General features: G+C 55.4%; 2 protein-coding genes across 3 annotated transcripts in view; one reads left to right on the top strand and one right to left on the bottom strand.

Annotated features, from left to right (window-relative positions):
• The first annotated feature begins 699 nt into the window (after positions 1 to 699).
• Positions 700 to 19,263, top strand: Grin2c (glutamate ionotropic receptor NMDA type subunit 2C). The gene is made up of 15 exons (XM_028752908.1): positions 700 to 953; positions 1,368 to 1,557; positions 1,667 to 1,910; positions 6,958 to 7,469; positions 9,759 to 10,357; positions 10,664 to 10,778; positions 12,034 to 12,245; positions 12,408 to 12,573; positions 12,832 to 12,985; positions 14,203 to 14,328; positions 14,454 to 14,683; positions 15,037 to 15,197; positions 15,630 to 15,817; positions 17,178 to 17,410; positions 17,742 to 19,263. The coding sequence occupies exons 4-15, from the start codon at positions 7,071 to 7,073 to the stop codon at positions 18,870 to 18,872; spliced, it is 3,714 nt and encodes a 1,237-aa protein (XP_028608741.1). The 5' UTR covers positions 700 to 953; positions 1,368 to 1,557; positions 1,667 to 1,910; positions 6,958 to 7,070; the 3' UTR covers positions 18,873 to 19,263.
• Positions 19,264 to 21,332: 2,069 nt separating this feature from the next.
• Tmem104 (transmembrane protein 104) overlaps positions 21,333 to 25,034 on the bottom strand; it is a 56,282-nt gene continuing 52,580 nt past the window's right edge. For both annotated transcript variants that reach the window (XM_028752788.1, XM_028752789.1), the window contains exon 10: positions 21,333 to 24,908. In XM_028752788.1, the coding sequence (XP_028608621.1) occupies positions 24,148 to 24,908 (761 nt within the window). In that variant the 3' untranslated portion in view covers positions 21,333 to 24,147. The remainder of the gene's footprint in view (positions 24,909 to 25,034) is intronic.

A 25,034-nucleotide genomic window follows, 5' to 3' on the forward strand; every position in this document is an offset into this window, starting at 1 on the left:
CCTGTGGCTGCTGGATGGAAATGAGGAAACGCCCTTGCTCAAGAGCCTCTTGGGGGACAGTGGGGATGGGGGTGGGGGGCATGCACCTACCCTCCCTTTCCTGTCTATTCTTTGCTGCTTTGCCTTCTCGGTCTTCAGTTCACACTTCAGTCACTGGTGATACGTCCCTTACAAGTCTGCCCTGCTGACCTCTCTGCCTGGTGCCCCCAAGACAGAGAAACAGTGACAAAAGAAGATGCCCCACTCTGCCCCTGTCTCTCCTGGGTGCTGGCAGGCTTGATCTAGCCCTCCAATCGCCACACACTTGGTGCCTTTCCATTTTCAAGCTTTCAGACAAATCCACAAGCCTTTTCAAAAAGCGACTTCAGCCTACGGCAGTTTAAGGCCTCTTATGGCAGCAAGATTCGGCCTTACTTATATACCGAAAGAGCCTCGAAATTAACTGGCCCAAGGTCACACAGCTAGGGAACTGAGGGCTCAAACCCAGGGCTTCTGGCAAACTGGTGTTTTTCTCCGAGGTTGCCCTTGCTTCTGTGCGTCGAGTCTGGGGACAGGGTCCCTGAGCAGGAGAGGGGAGAGGGGACCAGCTCGGAGCACAGGCTGGCAGGGAGGGGCCTGGACGGGCCAGAGGGGCACCGGTGGCCGGCTGGGGCGGGCCGGGGCGGGGCGGAGGCGACCGGCGGTGGCGAGCTCCATCACAGTCGGCTGGTGAGCCCCGAGAGCGGGAGGTGCGCTTTTGCGCAGCCCGGGACACAGCCCCGCCGCGGGGCGCGGGCCGGGCGCGGGGGCGGGCGGCATCCAGTCCGCGCCACCCGCACTGGTCCCGCCGCGCCCGGCTCCGGTGCCCGCCGAGCTCGCAGCCAGCGTGCCAGCTCGCAGGGGCTGGCGCTGGGACGAGCACCGCGCGGGAGACGGTCGTGGGCTCTGGGCGCGGGTGCAGCGCCCCTTCCCCGGTGAGTGGCAGCCGAGGGCTGCCGGCGAGCGGGGGGCGCTAACTTCGTAGGCAACTTAAGGGGCTCCAGTGCCGCGCGGGCAAGGACGGTGGAGACAGACGCGGGACATTCGAGACAGTCTGGCCAGCTCGGGCGTCAGAGGTTTGGGAGGCGGTGGGGGGTGGGGGGGAACCGCGACCCTCGGGAGCCGGAGTAGTGTTGTCGACCTGGGCGCAGAGGCGCAGAGGAGGCGAGGAGAGACAGGCTGGGGAGACAGACTGGCCAAGGCGGGAGGGAAGGACGCGGGCGGATAGCCTAAAGCGATTGTCCCTAGAGTCGCGGAGCCTCCTTCCCTTCGCCTGGAGCGGTAGCCGGGCTAGGCTGGGCACAGTCACCGGACGCGGGAGTCTGGATTGCCGGGTCCAACTGTTGCAGGTAGAAGCCGCTGGGGCAAGGAAGCGGGCAGGGGCCAAGAGCCAGGGCCAAGGCTGGGTTCGACCAGAGCGCGGGTAGCTGGAAAGGACACAGAGCTCGGAGAGCAAAAGCGGAGCTGTAACAGTTGGCGAACTGGTCCCTGCTGGGTACCTGCGCGCGCATCTGCCTACTTACCGACCCCCTCATTAGGGTGAGTCTCCCAGGCCCTCCGCTTCCCACTCTTGTTCTTCCCCTTACCAGGTAGCTCCTAACACTCCATCCCCTGACCTCTGACAATCAGTGGGTTTCTGGGGTGACAGGATTTTCCCAAACACTGACCCCCCCCCTTGGGTCCCCTTGGCTCTGAAGGCTCCAAAAGGAAGGTGGGAGGAAAGGCCACCGGAGAGCCTGCGCTCCGGTGGGAGAGCCTGCGCTCCGGTGCCCTGGGGCCCTGGAAGCACCGGTTGGCAGCTGTGGTCTCCTGGGGCTTCAACCAGGATCTCCGACGGCTGAGAGGAGAAGCCTGAGCCTCTGGCTGCGGAAGGCGTTTTGTGCTTGGCCTAGGCGAGCAAGGGGAGCTCCGACTACCCAAGACGAAGGCACCTAGCAGGCTGCAAATCTCCCAAGGGCTGGTTTGGCGACTCTTCAAAGGTCCTGCTGGGCGACAGGCAGAAATTCCTGCTGGGTCGGACGCTGACCCCATTTGCTCACTGTGTTTTCCAGCCCTCCCTTCCCAATGAGACATCTGGTATAGCATCCTCAGTCTTCAGATTGTGGCCCAGTCCTGGCCCCATGAGCAAACCCCCACCCCTGGCCACAGGAAAATTTGGAGAAGATGTCATGCTACTGACTTTTTTGAGCAGGTCCAGTATCTGCCTCTGAGCTAGTTTCTAAACTTGTTAAGAATAAGAACATGAAAGAGACAGGTTGGCAGGAAACTGGCTGCAGGGGGTTCACTCCGGAAGACCACCTGGGTTGGGTCCTGACCCACAGGCCCGCCTGCCAGGCTAACTCGGCCATCCCCTGCCCAAGAGCTTGAGATCCAGACCTAACTTGGGGCAGTGGGCTGGAGGCCTAGAGCTGGGGCTGGGGTTGTGGGGAGAGTTCAGGGGGTAGTGGCCAGGTTGGGGGCGCAGAGTGCGTGGTGCTCAATTTGGCCGCCAGGAGGCGTGGCGCGGGTCCCCGCGCCCGGAGTCACCGCCACTGCCGCCGCATCGCTAGTGTCCTTGAGCGGCGAGTGATGGTGGCTCTTCGGTGCTCGCGCCCCCTCCTCCCGCAGGGGCAGCCAGATGCCACGTTCCCTATGAATTATTTATCGCCGGCCTAAAAATACCCCGAACTTCACAGCCCCAGAGTAAGATTCCTACAAGGGGAGGGGGCGGGGCGCCCCCGGGGGCTGAGGGGTTTATCAGTCGGGAGAGGGCAGGTAGTATTGGAAAAGGCAGAACTCCGTGTCCCCACCAATGTGGACGACAGAGGGGCATGTCTTTCCAGGCGTCTGGGGTGTTAGTGGGGCAGAGAAGGAACGAGGGTAAGAGGAGGGTCATCACGGCGAGGTTCCCTCACTGTAAAGAATCATCAGCCTAGCTGGATGATACTAGCTTTGGTACTGGAGCTTCTGGGCCTTGGGAGTGGGGGCGCCGTTAGTGTCTCAAGTTAGTGAGTGTGTATGTGTATGCACGGCCTTGTCAGGGAGCCTGCGTGTAACTGGGGGTTGGTGGAAGCATAAGAGAAGGTCCCCGAACATGTGGGGTTGATAGAACCTTTCAAGGGGTACATAACGTCCTAAATGACTGGTCACTGCCAACCTCTCCCATGTACTTGGGGCAGAGGCTCAGCAAACACTCCTTTAAAGACTCTTTGGGGTCAACAGAGATACACAAAAGCTCAACAATGGTGGCGAGCCTAAGGAGGACCAGCTCCCAGCTCCATGCCCTGCACGGAAAGAGCAGTGGGACCCAAACCCTGTGTTTTTCTTGAGGTCCAGCGCTGATGAATCAAGATTAGAGGCCGAAGAGGGGCTCAGGTTGGGCTGTGAAAGACACAAAAGCCTTTTGTTAGGAAGAGGTTTCTGTTCCAGGAGAAAGAGCAGGAGCAAAGGCAGGAGATAAAGACTGCTTACCACTAGAGTAGCAGGGGTGAGTATCCAAGAAGACAGTGGGGTTGGGTTAGCTTGTTGGACATTGGTAGTTGATTTTGGGGTACCAGAGAGCTCTTGCACTTGACCTTTGCCACAGGGACCAGGCGGAAGTTGTGGCAGTTAGGAAGAGGATGGGAAGGAGAGGTTGGGAACCAGGGACACGGGATGGGAAGTATGCCATCTTGTGAGGAGATGCCTTGTCACACAGCTTTGTAAGCTCAGGGACCTGCTGGCTTCCAACCTGCCTCGATTTTCCTCTCTCTCCAGCCTTCACCCAGGAGGGTATTTTCATAGTGGAGGGAAGCTGTGAGGAGCAGCCTCCCTTCTGAGCTGGAAGGGAACCTAAGCCCTTTCCCCAGATTCTCGTGGTCTGGAGGAAATAAAACAGGACACTCATGTGCAGTTTTAAAGTTCCAGGTACTGGCATTAATAAAAGAGAAAAGACTCACATGTGATGAGCACATGTCTTTAATCTCAGCGCTTGGGATGCAGAGGCAGCCAGGTCTCTGTGAGTTCTGGTCTTCGAAGTGAGTTCTAGGCCAGCAGAGGCTACATCCTGAAACCCTGCCTCAAAATAAATAAATTTTTAAAAATGGAAAAAGAAACAGATAAAATTCAAATACAATGGTATTTACTTGTTTATTGGTTTTGTTTTGGTTTGGGTTTTGGTTTGAGACAGGGTTTCTCTGTGTGGCCCTGGCTGCCCTGGAATTCTCACTCCACGGACGGATGAGGCTGGTCTCAAACTCAGAGACCCTCCTTCCTCTGCCTCCTGAGTGCTGGGAGTTAAAGGCGTGCACTACCATGCCTGGCTTAGTAGTATAGTTTAATTCAATATATCCAAAATGACTGTTTTAATATGTAGTGAATATAAGAATAGTAATGGGAAGAGTTGGGAAGCTGGCTCAGCAGATAAAGAGTTTTCCAAATAAACTTGAGGACCAGTGTTTGCATCCCCAGAGCTCACGTAAATGCTAGATGGGCGGGCACTGGAGCTTGCCTGAATTCCATTGCTCTGGGTTCAAAGGAAAGGCTCTGCCTTATTGAATAAGGTGAGGTGTAAGGCAGGCCGACTTCTGATGCCTCAGGCCTCCACTTGCGCGCACACACACACACACACACACACACACACGGATATTATTGAGGTAGCTTACACACTTACATACTTTTCACGTCATCTCCCCGATATCCAGTGTGCCTGTGTGCTGATCGCATACCTCACTTTAGTGACAAGCATACTGGATGCACATACAGGCCTTCAAAGGAGCAGTGAGCGTGACAGTGCCTGTCACTGTCATGCTTGGAAATTGTACGGTCTACACCGCATGGTGTGTTGTGTCTTGGGATCTTATTCTAGACCCAATTATGCCTCTAAGCTGCCATTCACAGACACGGGGAGATGTCACATGTTTTAGTAAATCTATGGCATTCCTTCTCCGGCCGCCAATCTCTCTTTAGCCTGAACTCCTACCACCTGGGACTTGAGCTCAAAGCCCTGACCTGTTAAATTTCATCTCCCCTGTCAAGGATAACACTGTCAGCCCCGACCAGCTCCTTGTACCTATGTGAACAAGTGCTAGACCCTTAGCTAGGAGAAGACATGCTGGGAGGGGAGGAGGGATGCCAGGGTCTGATGGAAAAGGAAGTTAAGTTTAGAGACAGGAGGTGGGGGGGAGCTTGTGACAGTCTGCTGGTTCTGCAGCTTCTACTCATAGATCCTGGGGTGCAGGGACTATGTCTCCCTCGTGTTACATGTGTGATATCTTACCATCCAGAAACTCATTCCAGAGGAAGGCGATCTGGACACATGTGTATCGAGTCACACTCTGTAACTGGAAAGTTCCCTTTTGTGGTCTCCTTCAGAGCTGTCTTTTCAGCCGAGAAAAGAAGTTTCGCTGGGCGGTGGTGGCGCACACCTTTGATCCCAGCACTTGGGAGGCAGAGGCAGGCAGATTTCTGAGTTCGAGAGTTCGAGGCTAGCCTGGTCTACAGAGTGAGTTCCAGGACAGCCAGGGCTACACAGAGAAACCCTGTCTCGGAAAAAAAAAAAAAAGCTAAAAAAAAAAAAAATAAGAAGTTTCATTCATGCACACTCCCCAGAGACCCCTTAGAGAGAACTCTGTGGAGTGTTCCATGAGGAATTAGACTTGGAACAAAAGGGAGAGATGTAGCACTCTGTAGAGCAGAGGAAAGAAAGGTCTGGAAGAAGCCAGGGCTGCTCTGTGAGTTTCCAGGCTCCAGCACTGGAAGGTGCCAAGTGCATCCTGGGTAGGCTGTTTGGGTTTAATCTGCATCTCTGTGGCAAAGGTGTGCAAATTTCTTTCCAGGGGCTGGAGCAGCAGGCCCACTCTGATCCTCCTTCAACTCTCCCTGGTTAGTTTTGTTGGGGGTGGGAAGAAGATGGAGGAGGTGGTCATGAGCTGCATCCACAGGTGCACAAGAGCCATGTTTCTCTCACCTGCTTGGCTCTTGGTCTTGATCCAGAATGAATCTGTGTAGCAGACACGCTCCGGCCCTTAGGTTAGGTGTAACAAAGATTCTACACACCAGCAATGGCATGGGAAATAGTGAGTATGAACTGGACAGCTCAGGGCTTCTGGTGTCCTGCACCCAAGCGAGTTGTCCATGGCCACTCTGCTTTACAGGGCTGTCCTAAATAAGATGGTTGAAGATAAGGTGGCAAAGACATACAAGCTCTGGAGGAGGGGATCTGCCAGGCAGAGCCACACAGCAAAGAGCCAGGGGCTGTCCGTGGCGAGCAGGACAGTATTCATTCTGATGAGAGATAGATGCAAGATTCAGTTTGGTTGTAGAATGGACTGAGCTATAGGAGTGTCAGGGGCTACCTTTCTTCATCTGGCAAAGGGGCTGTCACCTACAGGATAAAATTTGCTACTGGCAGTGAATAGCTGGATCCTTTGTTTTGGGAGTTCGGAAAGGCAAGGCAAAAATCACGCAGCTGAGGCCAGAGAGGTGGCTCAGGGGTTGCAGAGATTCATTCCCAGCACCCATGTCAAGCAGCTCACAACCACCTTTAACTATAGCTCCAGGGGATCTGACTCCCTCCTTCCTGACTCCACAGCTACCCACACATGCATGCCCAGACCTCTATACCCCCACACAAACACACATACATACATCTTCACATAATTTTGAAATAAATCTTTTTTTTATTTGTTTTAATGATCATGTAGCTAGTAAGCGGCACACCTGATTTGAACTCAGCTCTGTCCACCTCAATTGAGGGCTCCTGAACAACACACTAACACTTCAGTGTCTTTTCTAGGGTAGAACCCAGATAACTAGGTTTGGGGATTGTGACCTTTCTAGCCCTTCATAGCTAAGGGTGACGTGCCTTGTCCTGGTTCTTCTCAGTTCTTGCCTCTCCAAGGTGCCCTGGGGTTGCTCAGCTAACCTGTCTTCTTTTTCTCTGTCTGTCTGTTTCTGTCTGTCTCTGCCTCTCCTGTGTAGGAAGGTTCTCTCTGTCCTCTGGCTGTCTGTGTGTTCTCTAAACCTTACCTTCTGTTTGTCCATCTACCTCTCTCTGTCCTGCTCTGCTTTCTCTGCAGGACCCTCCGGTGGACATGGGTGGGGTCCTGGGGCCCGCCCTGCTGCTCACCTCACTCCTTGGTGCTTGGGCAGGGCTGGGCGCAGGGCAGGGAGAACAGGCCGTGACCGTGGCAGTGGTGTTTGGCAGCTCTGGGTCACTGCAGGCCCAGTCCCGGACTCGGCTCACCTCCCAGAACTTCCTGGACCTGCCTCTGGAGATCCAGCCACTCACCGTCGGGGTCAACAATACCAACCCCAGCAGCATCCTCACCCAAATCTGTGGGCTTCTGGGTGCTGCCCGTGTCCACGGCATCGTCTTCGAGGACAGCGTGGACACCGAGGCCGTGGCCCAGCTACTGGACTTCGTCTCCTCCCAGACCCACGTGCCCATCCTCAGCATCAGTGGAGGCTCTGCTGTGGTCCTCACCCCCAAGGTGCCTGTCTACAGTCTCATCTCTTCCTCCCCAAGCCCACAGTTAGACTGGAGCTAGGGTGCAGGGCTGGGTTTGGGTTAGGGAGCAGCTTAGGTCTTTGGGAGACTGGCTGGGACTGAAGATGTGACCAGGGAAGGGAAAGACACTGTGGGGAGGGTGTTCCCTGGTTCCCTGAGTATTAGTTTGTGTCTGGATGAGGTGGGCAGATGTCCTTCCCACCAGCAAAGATATCTCCTCTGCTTCTGCAGCTGTCATTGGTCAGGCCTCAGACCCTTTTACTAGCGAGAGTTCATCTGCAAGGGCTAGATCTCTTCTCCGTCTCTGCTCCGGGCATGGGGAAGACAGACACACTTGGTCTCCTGGGGAGAAAGTTCCCAACACATATTCATGTGTAATTCTAACTGACAGGCATTTTGAAGGAAAGACAGATGTCCCCAGGGAAGGAGTCTCACAGGGCCTGTTTGGATAGGGTGTTAGCCAGATATGATTTTAAAAAATTATTTTATCTACACTCCAGTCGTTGATCCCCCCTCTCCGTATCCCTTCCACAGTTCCTATTCCTCCTCCCTCTTGCCTCTGAGAGGGTGCTCCCTGCCCACCAGGCCTCCCCATTTCCTCAAGACTCTCAAGGATTAAACGCCTCTTTTCTCACTGAGGCCAGACCAGGCAGTCCTCTGCTACATATGTGGCAGGGGTCTCAGACTGGCCGTGGATGCTCCTGGTTGGTGGCTCAGTCTCTGGGAGCTCCCTGGGATCCAAGTTAGTTGAGACTGCTGGCCTTCCCATGGGGTCACTCTCTAGATATGATTTTTAAAACAAATGATGTCTGCTCTGAGGCTAAGGGGGAATTGGGAAGAGTCATAGGAATCTGCTGGGAGCTTTTGATGACAGAGAGAAGTCTGGAGAAGGAGGTGGGTCTCACCACTTAGGAGGCATTTAACTTTATTCTAACTAAGGGCAGTCATGGGAGGAGGTGAGGGAGGTGACTGATTTGATTCACTTCCTATTTCATTGCCACCCCATCACAGAGAAATTGGAGAATATATAAAGGCTCGTCACCTATCTTCTGTCCACTTTGGCTCCTCCCCCACCCCCACCCCCACGCTCACCCCTGACCATTTTTGCCTCTGCTGTGGTGAACTGGAGCAAATGTCCAGACAGCTTATTATCCCTCCCATAAATATTTCAGTGTGTACTTCAGCAGACGAGAAACCTTAAAAAAATAAAACCGCCATACATCATCACGTCTAAAATAAATAACAAAAATTCCTCAGCCTCCTCAAATATCCACATCTCCCCACCACCTCACAAATGTCACACATGTTTATTTTTATGTCTGGTTTTGCTTGAAACCGGAACCAAATGTGGTTCACCATGGTGGACTGTGGCTATGCCTTTAAAGTCTCCATCTTTGCGCTTTCTCTGAGATAGGGTGTCAACCTGCAGTCTGAGCTACAGTCTGGAACATACTGTGTAGACCAGGTTGGTCTTGAACTTGTGGAGACCCTCTCATTTCTACTTCCCAAGTGCTGCGGTTACAGGCGTGTGCCACCACGTGCCACTGCACCTTGCTTCTCCAGTTCTCTTCTAATTGAAATTCTCACTTACTGAAGAAATGGAGTTTGGGGCCTACAGTTTCCCTTTTTAAAAATAAGATTGGGGTGACAGTGAGCAGACATCTTGGGAGCAGCTATAGTGGCCCCAAGGAGACCTTAGGAGGAAGAATCTGTTCACTGAAGCTGGCAGTACCAGGACTTTGCAGTGGTAGAGGTGGTGTGAAGGAGAAACTTTCTCACTTCGGAGGCTCTGGGTGGGTGCTTTCCTATTATCTCGGGGCCAGGCCTCCGGGTCAAGGACTTTGTTTCTCACGGTGCTAGCAGAGAGCGGAGAGCGCCGTATTTGGTTGGTCTGGGCCACGCTTCTCAAATTTGCGGATTCAGGGGAAACCCGGAAGAGCTTGTTCATAGGCAGATTCCAGGAGTCACCCCGAAATTCTAATGGATGCGTAGGTGTTGGGGTGCGGCCCGGACTTCTGCGATTCTAATAAGTTCATTGATGGTGCTGATGTTTCTGGTCCGTGGTCCAACAGAGTCAGGTTGGGGGCCGGGATTTCAGTTGGTAAAATTCCCCAGGTGACTCCAGTTGGCTCCAGGGCAGGGGTCCTCAGTACAATGAAGCCCCTCCTACTCAAGGTTTCGGCAGCGGGGGAGGGAGTGGTGGGGGCAGGGGAGCAGGACGCCGCTCGTCCCGCCCCGCCCCCACTGAGGCCCCGCCCACGCCCCACCCCAGGAGCCAGGCTCCGCCTTCCTCCAGCTGGGCGTGTCCCTGGAGCAGCAGCTGCAGGTGCTGTTCAAGGTGCTGGAGGAATACGACTGGAGCGCGTTCGCCGTCATCACCAGCCTGCACCCGGGCCACGCGCTCTTCCTCGAGGGCGTGCGCGCCGTCGCCGACGCCAGCTACCTGAGCTGGCGGCTGCTGGACGTGCTCACGCTGGAGCTGGGCCCCGGAGGGACGCGAGCGCGCACTCAGCGCCTGCTGCGCCAGGTCGACGCGCCGGTGCTGGTGGCCTACTGTTCCCGTGAAGAGGCCGAGGTGCTCTTCGCGGAGGCTGCACAGGCTGGCCTGGTGGGACCCGGGCACGTGTGGTTGGTACCTAACCTGGCGCTGGGAAGCACCGACGCGCCCCCTGCAGCCTTCCCGGTGGGCCTCATCAGTGTGGTCACCGAGAGTTGGCGCCTTAGCCTACGCCAGAAAGTCCGCGACGGTGTGGCCATTCTGGCCCTAGGTGCCCACAGCTACCGACGCCAGTACGGTACTCTGCCAGCCCCGGCTGGAGACTGCCGAAGCCACCCGGGACCCATCAGCCCTGCTAAGGAGGCCTTCTACAGGTGAGAACCTACTCAGTCATGTGGGCCACTTCGGGGGACTTGAATGACAGTGAGCTTGGGCTCCCTGGTCTCATCTCTGTCTAGCTATCACTATCATATACGTCTGGGGTCAAGTTCCTTCAGGTTTCCTGGTCTTAGAATCCTTATCTAAAGAAACAGTGGGTTTTAGGGTATGGAAAGGCAAGTGCAGTCAACACAGGGAGATCACACGAATGCCCTATGATGGTGGTGCTATGGGGTGTCCTAGTCAGAGCCACGTCCCAGGGTCTTGGGACACCCTGGCATCTTTCCACCTCCCCTCCCCAGGCATCTGCTGAATGTCACCTGGGAGGGCCGAGACTTCTCTTTCAGCCCTGGTGGGTACCTGGTCCAGCCCACCATGGTTGTGATTGCCCTCAACCGACACCGCCTCTGGGAGATGGTGAGAAGTGGGTGAGCCCAGGGGCCCTCTGTCCTCTGTTTCCTAGTGTTTCCCCGCAGCTGAGCAGACTCCCTCTGTTCACGACTCACCTGAAATGTCCTTCACTAGGAAACCTTTGAGACCTCCTCCTCCCAGGCTCCCACAATACCCTGCTTTCTTTGCACTACTGAACTTAAACATTTCTGTCACATAGTCCTGGCCCTAGAGGAGTGACCCACGTCTGCCAGCCAGCTGGACATGTAAATAAGTAGAAATCTGTGCTCGAGTACAGGTGTATGCAAAACAATGTGGGGGCAGGAGGGTGGTTTCTCATGCCTGTGATCCTAGTACTCAGGCAGAGGCAGGAGGATTGCTTCAAATCTGAGTCCAGCTTGATCTATTTGATCTACATAGGAAGTTACAGGCCAGCGGGGCACATGGCAAGAACCTGTTTTGCTCCCTAATAAAACAACAAAACAAAACAAACCACAACACAACCCCAAACAGTAAGTGAGTAGAGAAAAAGACAAGAATCTGTAGCCAGGCAGTGATGGCACACGCCTTTAATCCCAGCACTTGGGAGGCAGAGGCTGGCAGATTTCTGAGTTCGAGGCCAGCCTTGTCTACAGAGTGAGTTCCAGGACATCCAGGGCTATACAGAGAAACCTGTTTCAAAAACCAAAAAACAAAACAAAAAGAAAAAAGAAAAAATATTTTTAGAAAGAAAAAAAAACAACAAATAAAAAAAAGAAAACAGAAAAGAATTTGTTTGCTTTCTAAGGAGGGAACTAGGGAAGGCATTAATTACTAAAGACTGGATGTCCAGTTGGAGTTTTGAGGACTGAGTAGGAGCCTGGTAGGAAGGGATGCTAATCTGGTGAAGACAAAGGGCTGTTAAATGATGGGCGGCTTAGGGAGCGTGGGGAAATGCTGGACATGAATGATGCCGGAAGACTGTGCTGAGGTCATGGAGGGTAGGGATGAGCACCGTGAGACGGTCTGAGCTTTAGGAAGGTGTTTTGGGCCAACAGCCTTGGAGATCACAGGGCCCAGGGCCTGGAGGAGGACATGGGGAGCCTGCCCTTGTGTCCGTGTTCAGTCCTTGGCCTGTATTTCTGTCCTCCAAATGCTTTTGCCCCAAGATCCCCTATTCTGTCTACCCTGGCTATCTTTAGAGTTCTTGGCTTCTGCAGATGGTCCCCAGAAACCCTGTCTAGAGAGTAGGGGGTGGGTAGCAGTACTGCAGGTTCTGGCTGAGGCCAGCTGTCCTCTGCAGGTAGGACGGTGGGATCATGGAGTCCTGTACATGAAGTATCCAGTATGGCCTCGCTACAGCACTTCCCTGCAGCCTGTGGTGGACAGCCGGCACCTGACAGTGGCCACACTGGAAGAAAGGCCCTTTGTCATCGTGGAGAGCCCTGACCCTGGCACAGGTGGCTGTGTTCCCAACACTGTGCCCTGCCGTAGACAGAGCAACCACACCTTCAGGTCTGGTGTGAGCTGGGTGTTGTCACGGGGCGGGGTGGGGGGAGGTCAGCTGCTGTGCATGTGTCTCATGCTTGGGTGGGGGTGGGGGTTCATATGCCAGGCTGTGAGGAGCAGGTGGGGTTGAGGACTGTGAAGGGCTCTGACTCCTGGTGGTGACTGCAGCAGCGGGGATGTGACCCCCTACACCAAGCTCTGTTGTAAGGGCTTCTGCATCGACATCCTCAAAAAGCTGGCCAAGGTAGTCAAGTTCTCCTACGACTTGTACCTGGTGACCAATGGCAAGCACGGCAAGAGGGTTCGTGGTGTGTGGAATGGCATGATCGGGGAGGTAGGTCCACCTCGGGCTCAACCACAAGTTCAACTGGGGCCACCCTGCTTGCTGCCAGATTTCATGTTTCCCTTCACCATGTGCTCATGCAACGGGGCTGAGAGCTCTGAAGGGGATGGTGTCCTGGGAACTGTGCTCTGGGACCCAGGGAGGGAGTAGCCAGTTCCACTGATGGGCGCTGGGTGGACTTCCTGGATGGGTATTAGGGAGAATTCAAAAGTCCATGGGGGAGCTCTTTGATGCCCTCCTGCCCCCTAGGTATACTACAAGCGGGCAGACATGGCCATCGGGTCTCTCACCATCAATGAGGAGCGCTCTGAGATTATAGACTTCTCCGTGCCTTTTGTGGAGACCGGCATCAGTGTGATGGTGGCAAGGAGCAACGGCACCGTCTCCCCTTCGGCTTTTCTGGGTGAGGTTTGGGTGGCCAGCGGAGGCTCTGGACACAAGGATCTAGGGGTGCAGGGTGGGGGGCTATGAACGAAAAGGTGAAGTTTCAGAGTCAAGCATGTTATCCTTGAGAGTCTTGGAGGTGGTAGGAGGGAAGAGGAACTGGAAGGAGTGACATTAATGTCAGTGGGTTCTAAGTGAGGTCAGGTGAGAAGAATCCAACAGACAGGCCAGTCAGGGCAGATTGGTAGGTTGGCTACTGACTGTGCTGGGGATTGGACCACGGACCAAGGATGAATCATTCGGGGAGCACGAGAGAGGTGCTAATGGTTTTCTTACTCCACTAGGAACGTTGCATTTTGGGGGTCAGCCCTGTGTGTTAGGCTCCCAAGGCTAACACACAGACTCAAGGTTGGAGAGTACAACTATGTTCCTTCCCATTTCCAGAGTGACTGGCAGGAGGGCAGGTGGGGCTTGCAGCGTGAAGTGGCTCAGAGAACGAACGGTGGGGATGCGTGGGATGCTGGGAAAGGGCTGAGAGCTAGCTAAGCCACGGTGAGACCCCAACTCTGCTCCCTTTTCCTGGGTGGCTTTAAGAAAGACACAGAGCCAAGAGTGGTGCCACACACCTTTAATCCCAGCATGTGGGAGGCAGAGGCAGGAGGATCTGTATGAGTTCAAGACCAGCTGGGTTTACACAGTGATAGTAAGTTCCAGGTCAGCATGCGTGCGCGCGCGTGCACACACACACACACACACACACACACACACACACACACACACGGGCACAGAACCTCTCTGAGTGGATTCTCCAACCACAGGACAGAGAGCCACTCTCATTTCCTAGGATGGCCTTTCCAGCAAAGGAGCCAGGGCTCCGGATAGCACCTGGTTCTTAATGCAGCCTCAGACAGTCTCTGGAGGGTCTTGAGCTTCAGCTCCCGTGCAGGGGAATGTCGAGTAAGACCTGACCTCAGAGCCTCACCCTCCAGGAAGAGATCAGAACCCTCCCCAGTGAGAGTTACAGTGCAGTGATGTGTGCTCTCAGGGCAGAAGACAGGAGGAAGCCTTGAACACTATACACTGTCTTACCTTAGGCTCTTCAGGGGTTCTGCTGTTCTGAGTGTCAGAGACCTTTGGCTCCACCTACAGGGCTGCCAGGCGCCTGCCCTGCACATGTCCCCAGTTATTGGAATGGGGTGGGACCCAGGTCTCTGAGCCTCTTGCCTTGGTCCCCAGAACCCTACAGTCCTGCCGTGTGGGTGATGATGTTTGTAATGTGTCTCACGGTGGTGGCCATCACCGTCTTCATGTTCGAGTACTTCAGCCCTGTCAGCTACAACCAGAACCTCACCAAGGGCAAGAGTAAGCTATTACTTGGTCCTGGGTGGAGGGACACGGTGGACCAGCCGGTGATGAAGTTCCCACCAGGCTTTAAGCCTTTTCACAGTGGGTCAGGAAAGCCCCAGCGCCCACCCTCTCACCCCCAGAATCTGGTGGACCATCCTTCACCATCGGCAAGTCCGTGTGGTTGCTGTGGGCGCTGGTCTTCAACAACTCTGTCCCCATCGAGAACCCCCGGGGTACCACCAGCAAGATCATGGTCCTGGTGTGGGCCTTCTTCGCTGTCATCTTCCTCGCTAGCTACACGGCCAATCTGGCAGCCTTCATGATCCAGGAGCAATACATCGACACTGTGTCGGGCCTTAGTGACAAGAAGGTTCCTGGGCCACAGCCAGGTGGAGGGTGGGGGGCGCACCGAGGGTGGGGACAGACCTTGGAAGGGCACACACAGGATAAACAGAGTCTGGGAAATTTGAACTAAGGCTGAAATGGGAAGAATTTGGGGGTCTGGGGAGAAGGCTCCATGATGACTGTTCAGGTCCACAGACTGAGTGGCCTTGGCTAAGTCTTTAAGTGTCTCAGGCTTCTGAGTTTCCATCTGTAAAAGACAGGAGAAGCCTGGGCTGTATCTAAGCCTGTGCAGGTCAGACTTGGGTCTGGGGGTCTGGGGCTCTGGTACTCGGGGTGGTTAGATGAAGAGGGTGGGAGTGGCTTGCTCTTTGCCTGTAGTTTCAGCGGCCTCAAGACCAATACCCACCCTTCCGTTTTGGCACGGTACCTAACGGCAGCACAGAGAGGAACATTCGTAGCAACTATCGTGACATGCACACCCACATGGTCAAGTTCAACCAGCGCTCGGTGGAGGACGCTCTCACAAGCCTGAAGATGGGGTGGGTCCCTAGTCCTGCATCCTCCTCTGCCTCCGGCTCCATGTCTCTCCGGGAGGCACCTTTAGGCATCCCTTCCTTAGAGACCCAGGGTAGGGACAGTGGAGCTGGCATGTCTTGTGGGACTCCTGGGGAAGGATGAGGAGGTCTTGAGGCAGAGTCGAGTTGGAAGGGATAGTGGATATTTACCATATGATCCAGAAGTTTGAGGTGGTGACTAAAAACTTTGCAGACACTTAAGAGCAGAAGGGCATGGGCAGAGGGACTGTATATTCTAGGGCAGTGAGTTCTCTATCCTTTCTGGGGAATGAGGAAGGGGTCCCTTGCAAGGGCACCTCCCTGGTGGCAGCTGCAGGCTCCTGTACTCAGCCATGTCCTGGGCCTTCACTCTCACCTGTCTGGGTCTTTGACCCTGAGGGCTCGGCGTGTCTCTAGGAAACTGGACGCCTTCATCTATGATGCTGCTGTCCTCAACTACATGGCAGGCAAGGACGAAGGCTGCAAGCTGGTCACCATTGGGTCTGGCAAAGTCTTTGCCACCACTGGCTATGGCATTGCCATGCAGAAAGACTCCCACTGGAAGAGGGCCATAGACCTGGCGCTCCTGCAGTTCCTGGGGGACGGTGAGTTCCATCAGCTTCGGGTTCCAGGGTGGTCCATAGCTCTGTGGTTAGAATCTCTACTGTCACTTCGGTGTGCAAAGAGCCTCCGAGGGGAAAGCTCTCTGGGAGTGAGGTTGGGGCAGTTGAGGCACAGGTATGAGGAAAAACCCAAGACTTAAGGGAGGGATGACCTGCAAGGGGAAGCAAGGACCAGAGCCGGAGGTTTCCCAAAGGGCAAGGAAGGCAAGAAAATACTCAAGTTGCATGGTAGGGTGTGGGGGTTCTGAGTGGCTGAACCTTCTCATGCTCTGTCCTCAGATGAGTTCCTCTCTTTTGTCATCTTGAGACTACCCAGGTTAGGGCCAAGCATCTGCCTACTCCCAAGCTAGAGGCCAGCTAGCCTTAGCAGCAAGGCTCACTGGTTGGAAGGGCTAGCCCAGTCTGTGCTAAAACCCAGAGAGAGCTCTCAGTTTGCAGGAGTTCCATCCTTAGCGATAAATTGTTGTCTCTGTAATTCTAACACTCATGGGACAGAGCTTCAGAGATCACAAGTTTGAGGCCAGCTTGAACTACAAATCAAGAGCCTGTTTCAAATAGAACAAAACACTCCCCAGGCCTTGGGGCTGCAGGGATGGCTCAGTGGCTAAGGGTATATACTGTTCTTACGGAGAGACTGAGTTTGGTTTCCGGCACCCACAGCGGGTAGTTCACAAATGACTGTAACTCCAGCTTTAGAGGGGTTGGAAACAGTCCACCTTCCTGAGCACCAGCATTCAAATGATACCCACATACAGACATGCATATACATGCATATACAGGCACATCATTAAAAATAAATCCCAACTCCCCCAACCTTAAGCACAACACACTGTCCATACCATAAATTCTGTGTACTAAGGAGAGCAAACAAGATTGCCTGTGATCTCCTGGGGGCCTAGCTTGGGCCTGGCATGTCTGTGGTAAAGAGCAAACGATGATAGCATGAATGGGTGAGCGAACGCTAAAATGTAATCAATGAACAAGCCTTGACTGCCAGGCATGGCGGAGGAGGCAAGATCAGTAGCACAAGCTCAGCCTTGCCTACTGTCAAGTTCAAGGCCAGCCTGTCACATTAAACCCTGCCTCAAAAGAAACAAACAACAACAAAACCAAGACTTTACAGGCATGTGGGCATACAAAGTGGTTAGGCTGGCACTAATCCTGCAGCTGGTTTCTCTCTGGCTTTTCTCCTTCCTTACTGGTTGCCCCTGTCCCGCCTCTGCTGGACTTTTCCCCACTAGGAAACAAGGATGCCTAACTGTCCTCTCGCCAGGCTTCAGGCAAGTGTTGGTAGGGTCAGTTGAAGGAGGCGTTCCTGTGTCTTGCATGTACTCTCTGCCAGGCGAGACGCAGAAGTTGGAGACAGTGTGGCTCTCGGGAATCTGCCAGAATGAGAAGAACGAGGTCATGAGCAGCAAGCTGGACATTGACAACATGGCCGGCGTCTTCTATATGCTGTTGGTGGCCATGGGGCTGGCCCTTCTGGTCTTTGCCTGGGAGCACCTGGTCTACTGGAAACTTCGACACTCGGTGCCCAGTTCATCCCAGTTGGACTTCCTGCTGGCTTTCAGCAGGGTAGGTGCCTGCCTCTCCCTACATAGGTCTTCGTGTTAGGCAGCACAGCAACCCAGCTTGCTGTAGACTCATTTAGATTTAAAACAGATCTCGCGAAGGGGCGTGGTTGGCCAGCGTGGTGGGGCTTTGAATCTTCCCTGAGGTTTGCTAGAACGTTAGAACAAGAAAACTAGATATTTCATTCACCTTCAGAACAGCGTGTTACCTGACACACAAGGAGCACACAGTTGGGACTTTAAAAAGCTGTTGCTTAGAACAAGGCCTGGGACAGTGGTGGCTGGTCCCTGCGAAGATGGCTCAGCTCACGGCCTGTCTTCCCTTTATTGACTAGGGCATTTACAGCTGCTTCAACGGGGTACAGAGCCTTCCGAGCCCTGCGCGGCCGCCCAGTCCAGATCTCACAGCAGGCTCAGCCCAGGCCAATGTGCTCAAGATGCTGCAGGCGGCCCGAGACATGGTGAACACCGCGGACGTGAGCAGCTCTTTGGACCGCGCCACCCGCACCATCGAGAACTGGGGCAACAATCGCCTCGCGCCTGCTCCTACCACCTCCGGCCCACGGTCATCCACCCCGGGTCCTCCGGGACAACCGAGTCCCAGCGGCTGGAGGCCTCCCGGTGGGGGCCGCACCCCGCTACCGCGCAGGGCCCCACAGCCCCTGCCCCGCCCTGCGACGTGCGGGCCGCCCCCGCCCGACGTGTCCCGAGCATCCTGCAGGCACGCTTGGGACGCGCGGTGGCCGGTGCGAGTCCAGCATCAGGGACCGCACCTCTCGGTCTCGGAGCGGCGCGCGCTCCCGGAGCGCTCCCTGTTGCCAGCGCACTGCCACTACAGTTCCTTCCCTCGAGCGGAGAGGTCCGGGCGCCCCTTCCTCCCGCTCTTCCCGGAGCCCCCGGAGCCCGACGACCTGCCGCTGCTCGGGCCGGAACAGCTGGCTCGGCGGGAGGCTCTGCTGCGCGCCGCCTGGGCCCGGGGCTCGCGCCCTCGCCACGCTTCCCTGCCCAGCTCGGTGGCAGAAGCCTTCACTCGATCCAACCCTCTGCCTGCCAGGTGCACCGGTCACGCCTGTGCCTGCCCATGTCCCCAAAGCCAGCCATCCTGCAGGCACGTGGCTCAGGCACAGTCGTTGCGGCTTCCGTCCTACCGGGAGACCTGTGCAGAGGGCGTACCAGCAGGGGTGGCCACCTGGCAGCCCAGACAGCACGTCTGCCTGCACACCCATTCCCACCTGCCGTTCTGTTGGGGGACTGTCTGCCGTCACCCTCCACCCTGTGCCAGCCACAGCCCTTGGCTCATTGGAACCTGGGAGCCTCCATCACACAGAGGCAGGACCCTGGGGCTAGGCAGAAGCTACAGGGACAGTGGCGTGCTGGAAGAGGTCAGCAGGGAAGCCAGTGGGACACAAGGTTTTCCAAGGTCCTGCACCTGGAGGCGGATCTCCAGCCTGGAATCAGAAGTGTGAGGTTCTGGCAGCTCTGGTTACTGCTGGACTGGATTCTGTGGCTGGCCTTGGCCAGGTTTGTGGGGACAGACAAGCTTGGGCTCCTCTGGCTTCTACTTTGAAATCCTTGCCATGGGACCCAGTGAAAAGGCCAGCTTATGAACTTAGCAGCATAGGTCTTGGTGTGGGCTGGGGTCTTGCTCATCACATGATGTCTTGTAGTCACAGAGAGTAAAAATGTGTCCCTGTCCTGGCGTCAACCAGTTCCTAGTTGTGGTTGCTGTGGCCTTGGGTTGGAGACACAGAGATTGGAAATGGAGGTTGGGATGGGGCCATCCCACTTTTTGTTCCAATGGGTTGGGATTTCTTTTCATAGGAGCATTGGAACATTAAAGCAACGTTTTACAGCCCAGTCGGTCCTGGCTGCCTCATTCTGCATCCTAGAGGGTGCACAGTCCAGCCATGCTCGGGTGTATTTTGGGCTGTGGCATCTGAGTGTAGCATGTGGACAACTCCATCCGGGGAAGTCTTAGGTCCAAGGGTGTCCAGGAGGGAGGAGGAGCTCTGGGCAGTTCCAGGTATTCTGTGACAAATGTGCTCAGTATAGGGGCTCTGGGAGTGAAGAATTGAGTTTGATACTCAGTCTTCTTGAAAAGACAGGCTCTTGCTGGTGACAGTGGCTGTCTGGGAGACTGACAGTGTCAGTGATAGCCTGTCTGGGGCCTGGTCTGGGGAGTCTGGTCTGGGACCTGGCCCATGGTCCCTAGAAGCTGGGTACAGGTGCCATCCTAGGTCAGGCATGGTTCACCCTCACTGTGCCCAAACCTCTCAGGTGCAACAATCTCTACACCTATCCTACTCCACCCTCCCTCTGGGTTTCTCAGGGGACTACTATTCACTGTCACATATATCATTAGTTCTGGGGACCACTGTAAAGATGACTTTTTCAGTCTTTCAAGTTTTCAAGTCAGCAGCTACATCTGTTCTCCAACAATGACTGTGAGTCGAGGGAATACCGGTCACCATTCCAACTGTGGTGAGCATCACGGATCCAGTCAGACTCAATCCTGTGCTGCTTAGGAAGTAAAGCTTGAGTCCTGCTGTCCCCTGTAGGTTAGATGAGAAGGAGACTGGCAGACATTTTCTCCCATGTGACAGAGAGGGAGGCGAAGTTAGGGGAGGGGAGTGCTGGGTCCAGTGCCCCCTGAGGCCAACCCAGCTTCCTCTGCTACAGTAGCTAGTGTTACTTCAGCAGGCTCCAATGGCCACCCTGCTTGGGCGGGAGCCATGAGAACTGGGGACTTTTCAGTTTTGTTTTAGGGAAAAATTTCAAGGTCAGACTCATTTCCACTTATGGCCAGACTGTGATCGCCCTAAAAACGGGCACCCCCTCTACTGTGGCCGTGTTCACTTACTGCCTCGTGCCTGCTCACAAGATGGAACCAGGCAACAGCAACAGGTCTGGGCGAGCACGGACAGCACCCTCCCTGGAAGGGCACTGGACCCAGACACAACAGTGACAGGGTTAACTGACGGGCACGTTTCTGGACCTGAGTCCTTGTTTTCCCGACCCCGAGTCAGGGTACATGTGTAGCTGGGGGGTTGCGGGGGGGAGAAGGTTGCAGCAGGTGAAACCGGGAGGAGACAGGAGGGAGCCCGAGATCATTAATAACCAAGAACTGTTAAGATAATTAACAGTCAACCGCGGAACTGAGCCTGCTGTTGGCTGGCCGAGCCTGCTGTTGGCTGGCTGGCTCAGGCACCGGCAGCGTGCTTCTTTTCTAGGAATGTATAAAGGGGCAAGAGGTGCAAGGACACATTGTGTGTGTAATGTCTCAGCTTGTGCTCGTGGTGGAAGTGGCCCTGGCTCTACCTCTAAGAGGAGGTAGAGGGCCTGGCGGGGGAGGAGGGTGAGGTCATAGAAGGGAAAACATCTAACACAGTCCCTAACAAACCCCATCCCCAATGCTGGGTTGTTTTTTTTCCCCCCTTTGATGCGACATGGGAAAAGCAAGGCCCTGCCACTTGTCTCACAGTGGGACATGCTTACGGTCTGACCCAGTTCCCTCCCGTGGCTGCCCTAGCTGCTTCCCTCCATCTGTCTTTAGTCAAAGGTTTCGTATGCACATCAGCATTTGCCAGAGAGCCAGTGCTCACAGGGGGGGTGGGGCAGGGGTGACATGCCATCTCTAGCCAGGACCCTCCAGCTTTACTTACCTTGCTCTTTGCAAGAAGAGGGTGGTCCTCGAGCTTCCTATGAGATTATGGATCTATAGCCAATCCTTCTCTTCCCACAGCCTCCTAGATTTGGGTGGCTCCATTGTGGCACTCTGGTTCTGGAGCGTGGCAGGCAGCAGCCCCAAGGTCATCGCTTCGTTAGGAGGGGGGTAAAGCTGAGCAGTATCTGGGGGTCTCAACCCGAGTCCTGTCAGTCCTGGGTTACCAGGACAGTCATGGCTGGCAAGTGACAAAGGAGACAAGTGTGGGTCTTAGCAGCTTTATTAAGGACTTTGGTGCTGGGGTAAGCTCAGTCCTTTAGTTTCCATGACCTATGATCTGGAGGTCCCCACAAGAGGGAGGGTTACAGATGCTTGCTGCTTAGAGGCCACAGGGTATGGGGGTTATGACAGTTTGGTCTTCACAATGTATCCAGCACAGTGCCAGGCCTGCAGCATGCCCCTGGGAGGAAGGTCGACAGGCAGCGTCTCTGCAGCCCCCACACTTTACTCGCTTGGGACTTTATTCCTTAGACAGACGTCTGCCTTCCTCTGACCCTGGGTCTGGAGCCCTGAGAGACAGCCACTGCCTGTTGCTGAGGCTGCTCTTGGCCCCGTGTGTTGAGGACAGGTGTGTGGCTTTGGGCCTGGCGCCTGCTGCCACTTTTTACCGCTCCGCAGTGCCTCACTGCCTGTCACCTGCCATCTGGCCCACCTACCAGCCTCAGGTGAGGCACAGCCAGAGCTCCTGGCGCTGTACTGATGCTCAGCTGGGCCTGGTGCTCTGTGGAGAACAATCCTTCCCACCTTGACCTGCCCTGCCCTCAGGACGGGCCCACAGCAATGCAGAGAGACGGCAGTGACAACTGCTGAGTCTCAGAGACTCGGATTTTGGGCCAGGCCGGGTGGGCTCGTTGCTGTCCTCCGGACCACCAATCCCAGGGCCTCTTTGCAAACAGATACCATGACCTAGCTTGTCACCTTACCCAGGTGATACACAAACATTTAGTGTGCTTGATGTCTGTGTGTGTGTGTGTGTGGGAGGGGACAAATGACACCCACACACGCTATGTCCTCTCCTCTTTGTGTCCAACTCCCCTGGCAGTGACAGGAGACAGGAGACAGTGACAGAGGCCTGGTGTGGTGAGGAAGGTGACCTCACATGACTTCTAGCAGGTCAGACAATAGGTGGAGACGAAGGAACAAAGAAACCAGACGGCGGGAAGGGTTGGCTTGGCGTCGTCCCTCCTCCTGCCTTGGCTGGGGCTTCCCTAGCTTAACTTGGGGGTGGGGAATGTGGCAGCCACTGTGTATGGCTCCAGATTGCCACATAAATCAACTCGGGCTTTATGATGCTAATAAATTTTCCACCAAAATTCAGTTTGGAGCCTGGGGGTGGGGTGAGGTGTGTGTGTTGCAGGAGGAAGATTTAATTTGCTTTGCCCTTAAGCAGGAGGGAGAAGGGTAAGTACAGAGTGTTTTAATTGAGTTCTCAGCACACAGCCAGAGTCGGGGGCGGGGTGAGGCATGGATGATGATGGGCAGTTGTTCCTTCCTCCTGGGCCTGCTACTGTATTGCTTTCCTTTCTTGACGCACGTGGGCCAGGGTTTCCTGGGAAGATGCTGCACTGGCAGACTGGCACAGGGACGTCTATCTTCCATGTGGCTGGAACTATGGATGGGGGACAGTGGTGAGAAGGTGCGGCCTGGCCCACCTCCATCTGGAGATGCTCAGAGGCAGGGACGCTGGGGCCAGAGGTGGCAGGTGCTGCCAGTGAGTCCCACATTCTTGGCAGGTTCTGCACAGGCCCCTGGGTTCTGGGACATCCAACAACACAGCAGAGTTTAAGTTTTAAATATGGCAAGACGTAGAAGGGAAGGGGGGGGCTGCACAAGTTCCCTCACTAGGGTGGAGCAAGGCACTGAAATCAAGAGGGAGGGGCAGGGTCTGAGACCCTCCACCCCAGAGGCAGTTCTGTCCAGGACAGGTGGGACTAGGCCCAGGGTTGGGGCAAGTCAGGGTCAGGAGGGATCCCTGGTGCCCAAAGCAGAAGGCACAGCGAAAATGCAGTTCATAATCATCATTCCAAGGCACTGGGCCTAGCGGGTGCGAGCGTGATCAAGAGGAGGCAGCTGGCAGCCTGGCCTTCCATAGGAAGGGTGGTACACACCCCCTCCAGCTCCACGGCAGCCAGGGACCTGGAGAGGCTGGCCACTGAGCACCCGTGACCAGGCTCCTGAGGGCACCACCTTAGTGTTGCAATGTAGCTTGGCAGCAAGCTGGGCTGCCTCACACCAGCCTGATCTTTTGCAGAGGGTCACTCTGTGCTCTCCCTGTTCTAAGTGCAGGGTGGTCAGCCACTATGGTTGTGGGTGGTAGTGCCGAGGGCAGCTTCTCAAGTGGTACCCCGAACTTTAGAGGGCCCCTGGCCTCCAAAGGAGAAGCCAGGGGACAGAGGGCCCCTCTCAGGGACCCAAGCAAAGGGCTTTACACACTGTGGAAGGATACTTCATCCATCTGCTGTGCCAGGGCTGGCACCCACAGCAGAAGTTCTCACGGCTCTTGCCTAGGGACCCTGGTGCCAATTAGCACTTCCTGTCCTTGTCACTAGAGCTGGCCAGGCCTCCCATAGGGAAAAAAACACACAACTTAGCAACTTTCAGGATTGGCAGGAAAAAGGGCCCCACCCTTCCCAAGCAGGCCAGGTTAGGAGAGCCAGGGCCTGCGATTCGCCTTTGAAGAGGCAGCAGCTGCTAGTGGATGGCCGAGGATGCAGGAGGGGGCATGGGGTCTAGTATAAATAGCAGCAGGGTCACCACTCTCTCCTCCACTGCAGAGGAGGGAGCCGGCCTCCAGTGGCAGGAGTGGAGGAATGTGGGTGACAACCATGTTCCCACGCAGGAGGGCTGTCCTGCAGGATAACGTCCTCGGTGGGGAGAGGACAGCAGCTAGAGACGTAGAAGGCCTTCTCCAGGAGCCCCAGCCTAGCACGCTCCGTCGACCTGGGTGGCAGCTAAGTCCTGCATTGATGCAGGGAGTATGGGCTGTCTCTGCCTCCTGTTGTCAGACGCATCTGCTATCAGAGCTGGGTCTCCTTGAGGACGATGTAGGCTGTGACAAAGAAGAAGCAGGAGAAAGCCCATAGCAGCACGAAGGCCACCCAGAAGGTGTGGCGGAACGGGGACCTATGCTTGTTGACCGTTCCATAGCCAAAGGTCAGCTGGGTGTCCTTGCGGCAGAGGTACACCAGGAAGGCAGGGATGACATACTGGATGCCAGTGCCCGCGTAGGCTCCTGTAATGGCCACCAGGGACTCCAGGTCATGGGTGCAGAAGGCCACCAGAATGGGAGGTACCAGGGTGATTGTGGGGAACACCACGCGGTCTACCACCCATGGGTAGGTGCCACCTTCACGGTGGAAGAGCGTCTTCCAGTTGTTGCGCAGGGTCACCGCGATGATCGGGAAGTTGGTGCTGATGGTGAACACGGGGAAGAGGCCCAGGAAGAACCGGACAGCTGCAAGGCCCACGACCTCGCACCTTGCGAAGTTGAGGGTGTACATGTCCATGAGGCTGTCGCCACGGAAGCAGAAGATGGCCGTGAAGGACAGCAGCCCATAGAAGGCCAGGATCAATGCGTAGTCCAGGAAGAGCAGCCGCGTGATGCGGCGCTTGGAGGAGATGGGGGTGATGAGGGACGGCAGGGAGTGCTGGCACATGAACGAGTAGACACACACCCCAAACAGGTTCTGGACCCCCAAGAAGTTGGCTAGGGGCGGGTGCCCCTCTCCTTGTCCTTTCCCGATGCGCACCAGGGCCAGCACAATCATGATGGCAAAGGCTGTAAGACAAGGAGGGTCGGTAAGGATGAATGGCCTCACCTCTCAGTCTGCTCTGCACCTCCCCCCTCCAGACCATGTGGGGCTGCTGAGCCTTCATCCCCCAGACCATGTGGGGGCTGCTGAGC

Source organism: Grammomys surdaster, unplaced genomic scaffold (genome assembly GCF_004785775.1).
Source record: "Grammomys surdaster isolate TR1022 unplaced genomic scaffold, NIH_TR_1.0 125940, whole genome shotgun sequence".
NCBI lineage: Eukaryota > Metazoa > Chordata > Mammalia > Rodentia > Muridae > Grammomys > Grammomys surdaster.

Coding starts and splice junctions, on each gene's coding strand:
- Grin2c (XM_028752908.1), top strand. CDS start 7,071: ATGGGTGGGGTCCTGGGGCCCGCCCTGCTGCTCACCTCACTCCTTGGT. Junction 7,470..9,758: donor CTGTGGTCCTCACCCCCAAG/GTGCCTGTCTAC, acceptor GCCCCACCCCAG/GAGCCAGGCTCCGCCTTCCT. Junction 12,986..14,202: donor CTCCCCTTCGGCTTTTCTGG/GTGAGGTTTGGG, acceptor CTTGGTCCCCAG/AACCCTACAGTCCTGCCGTG.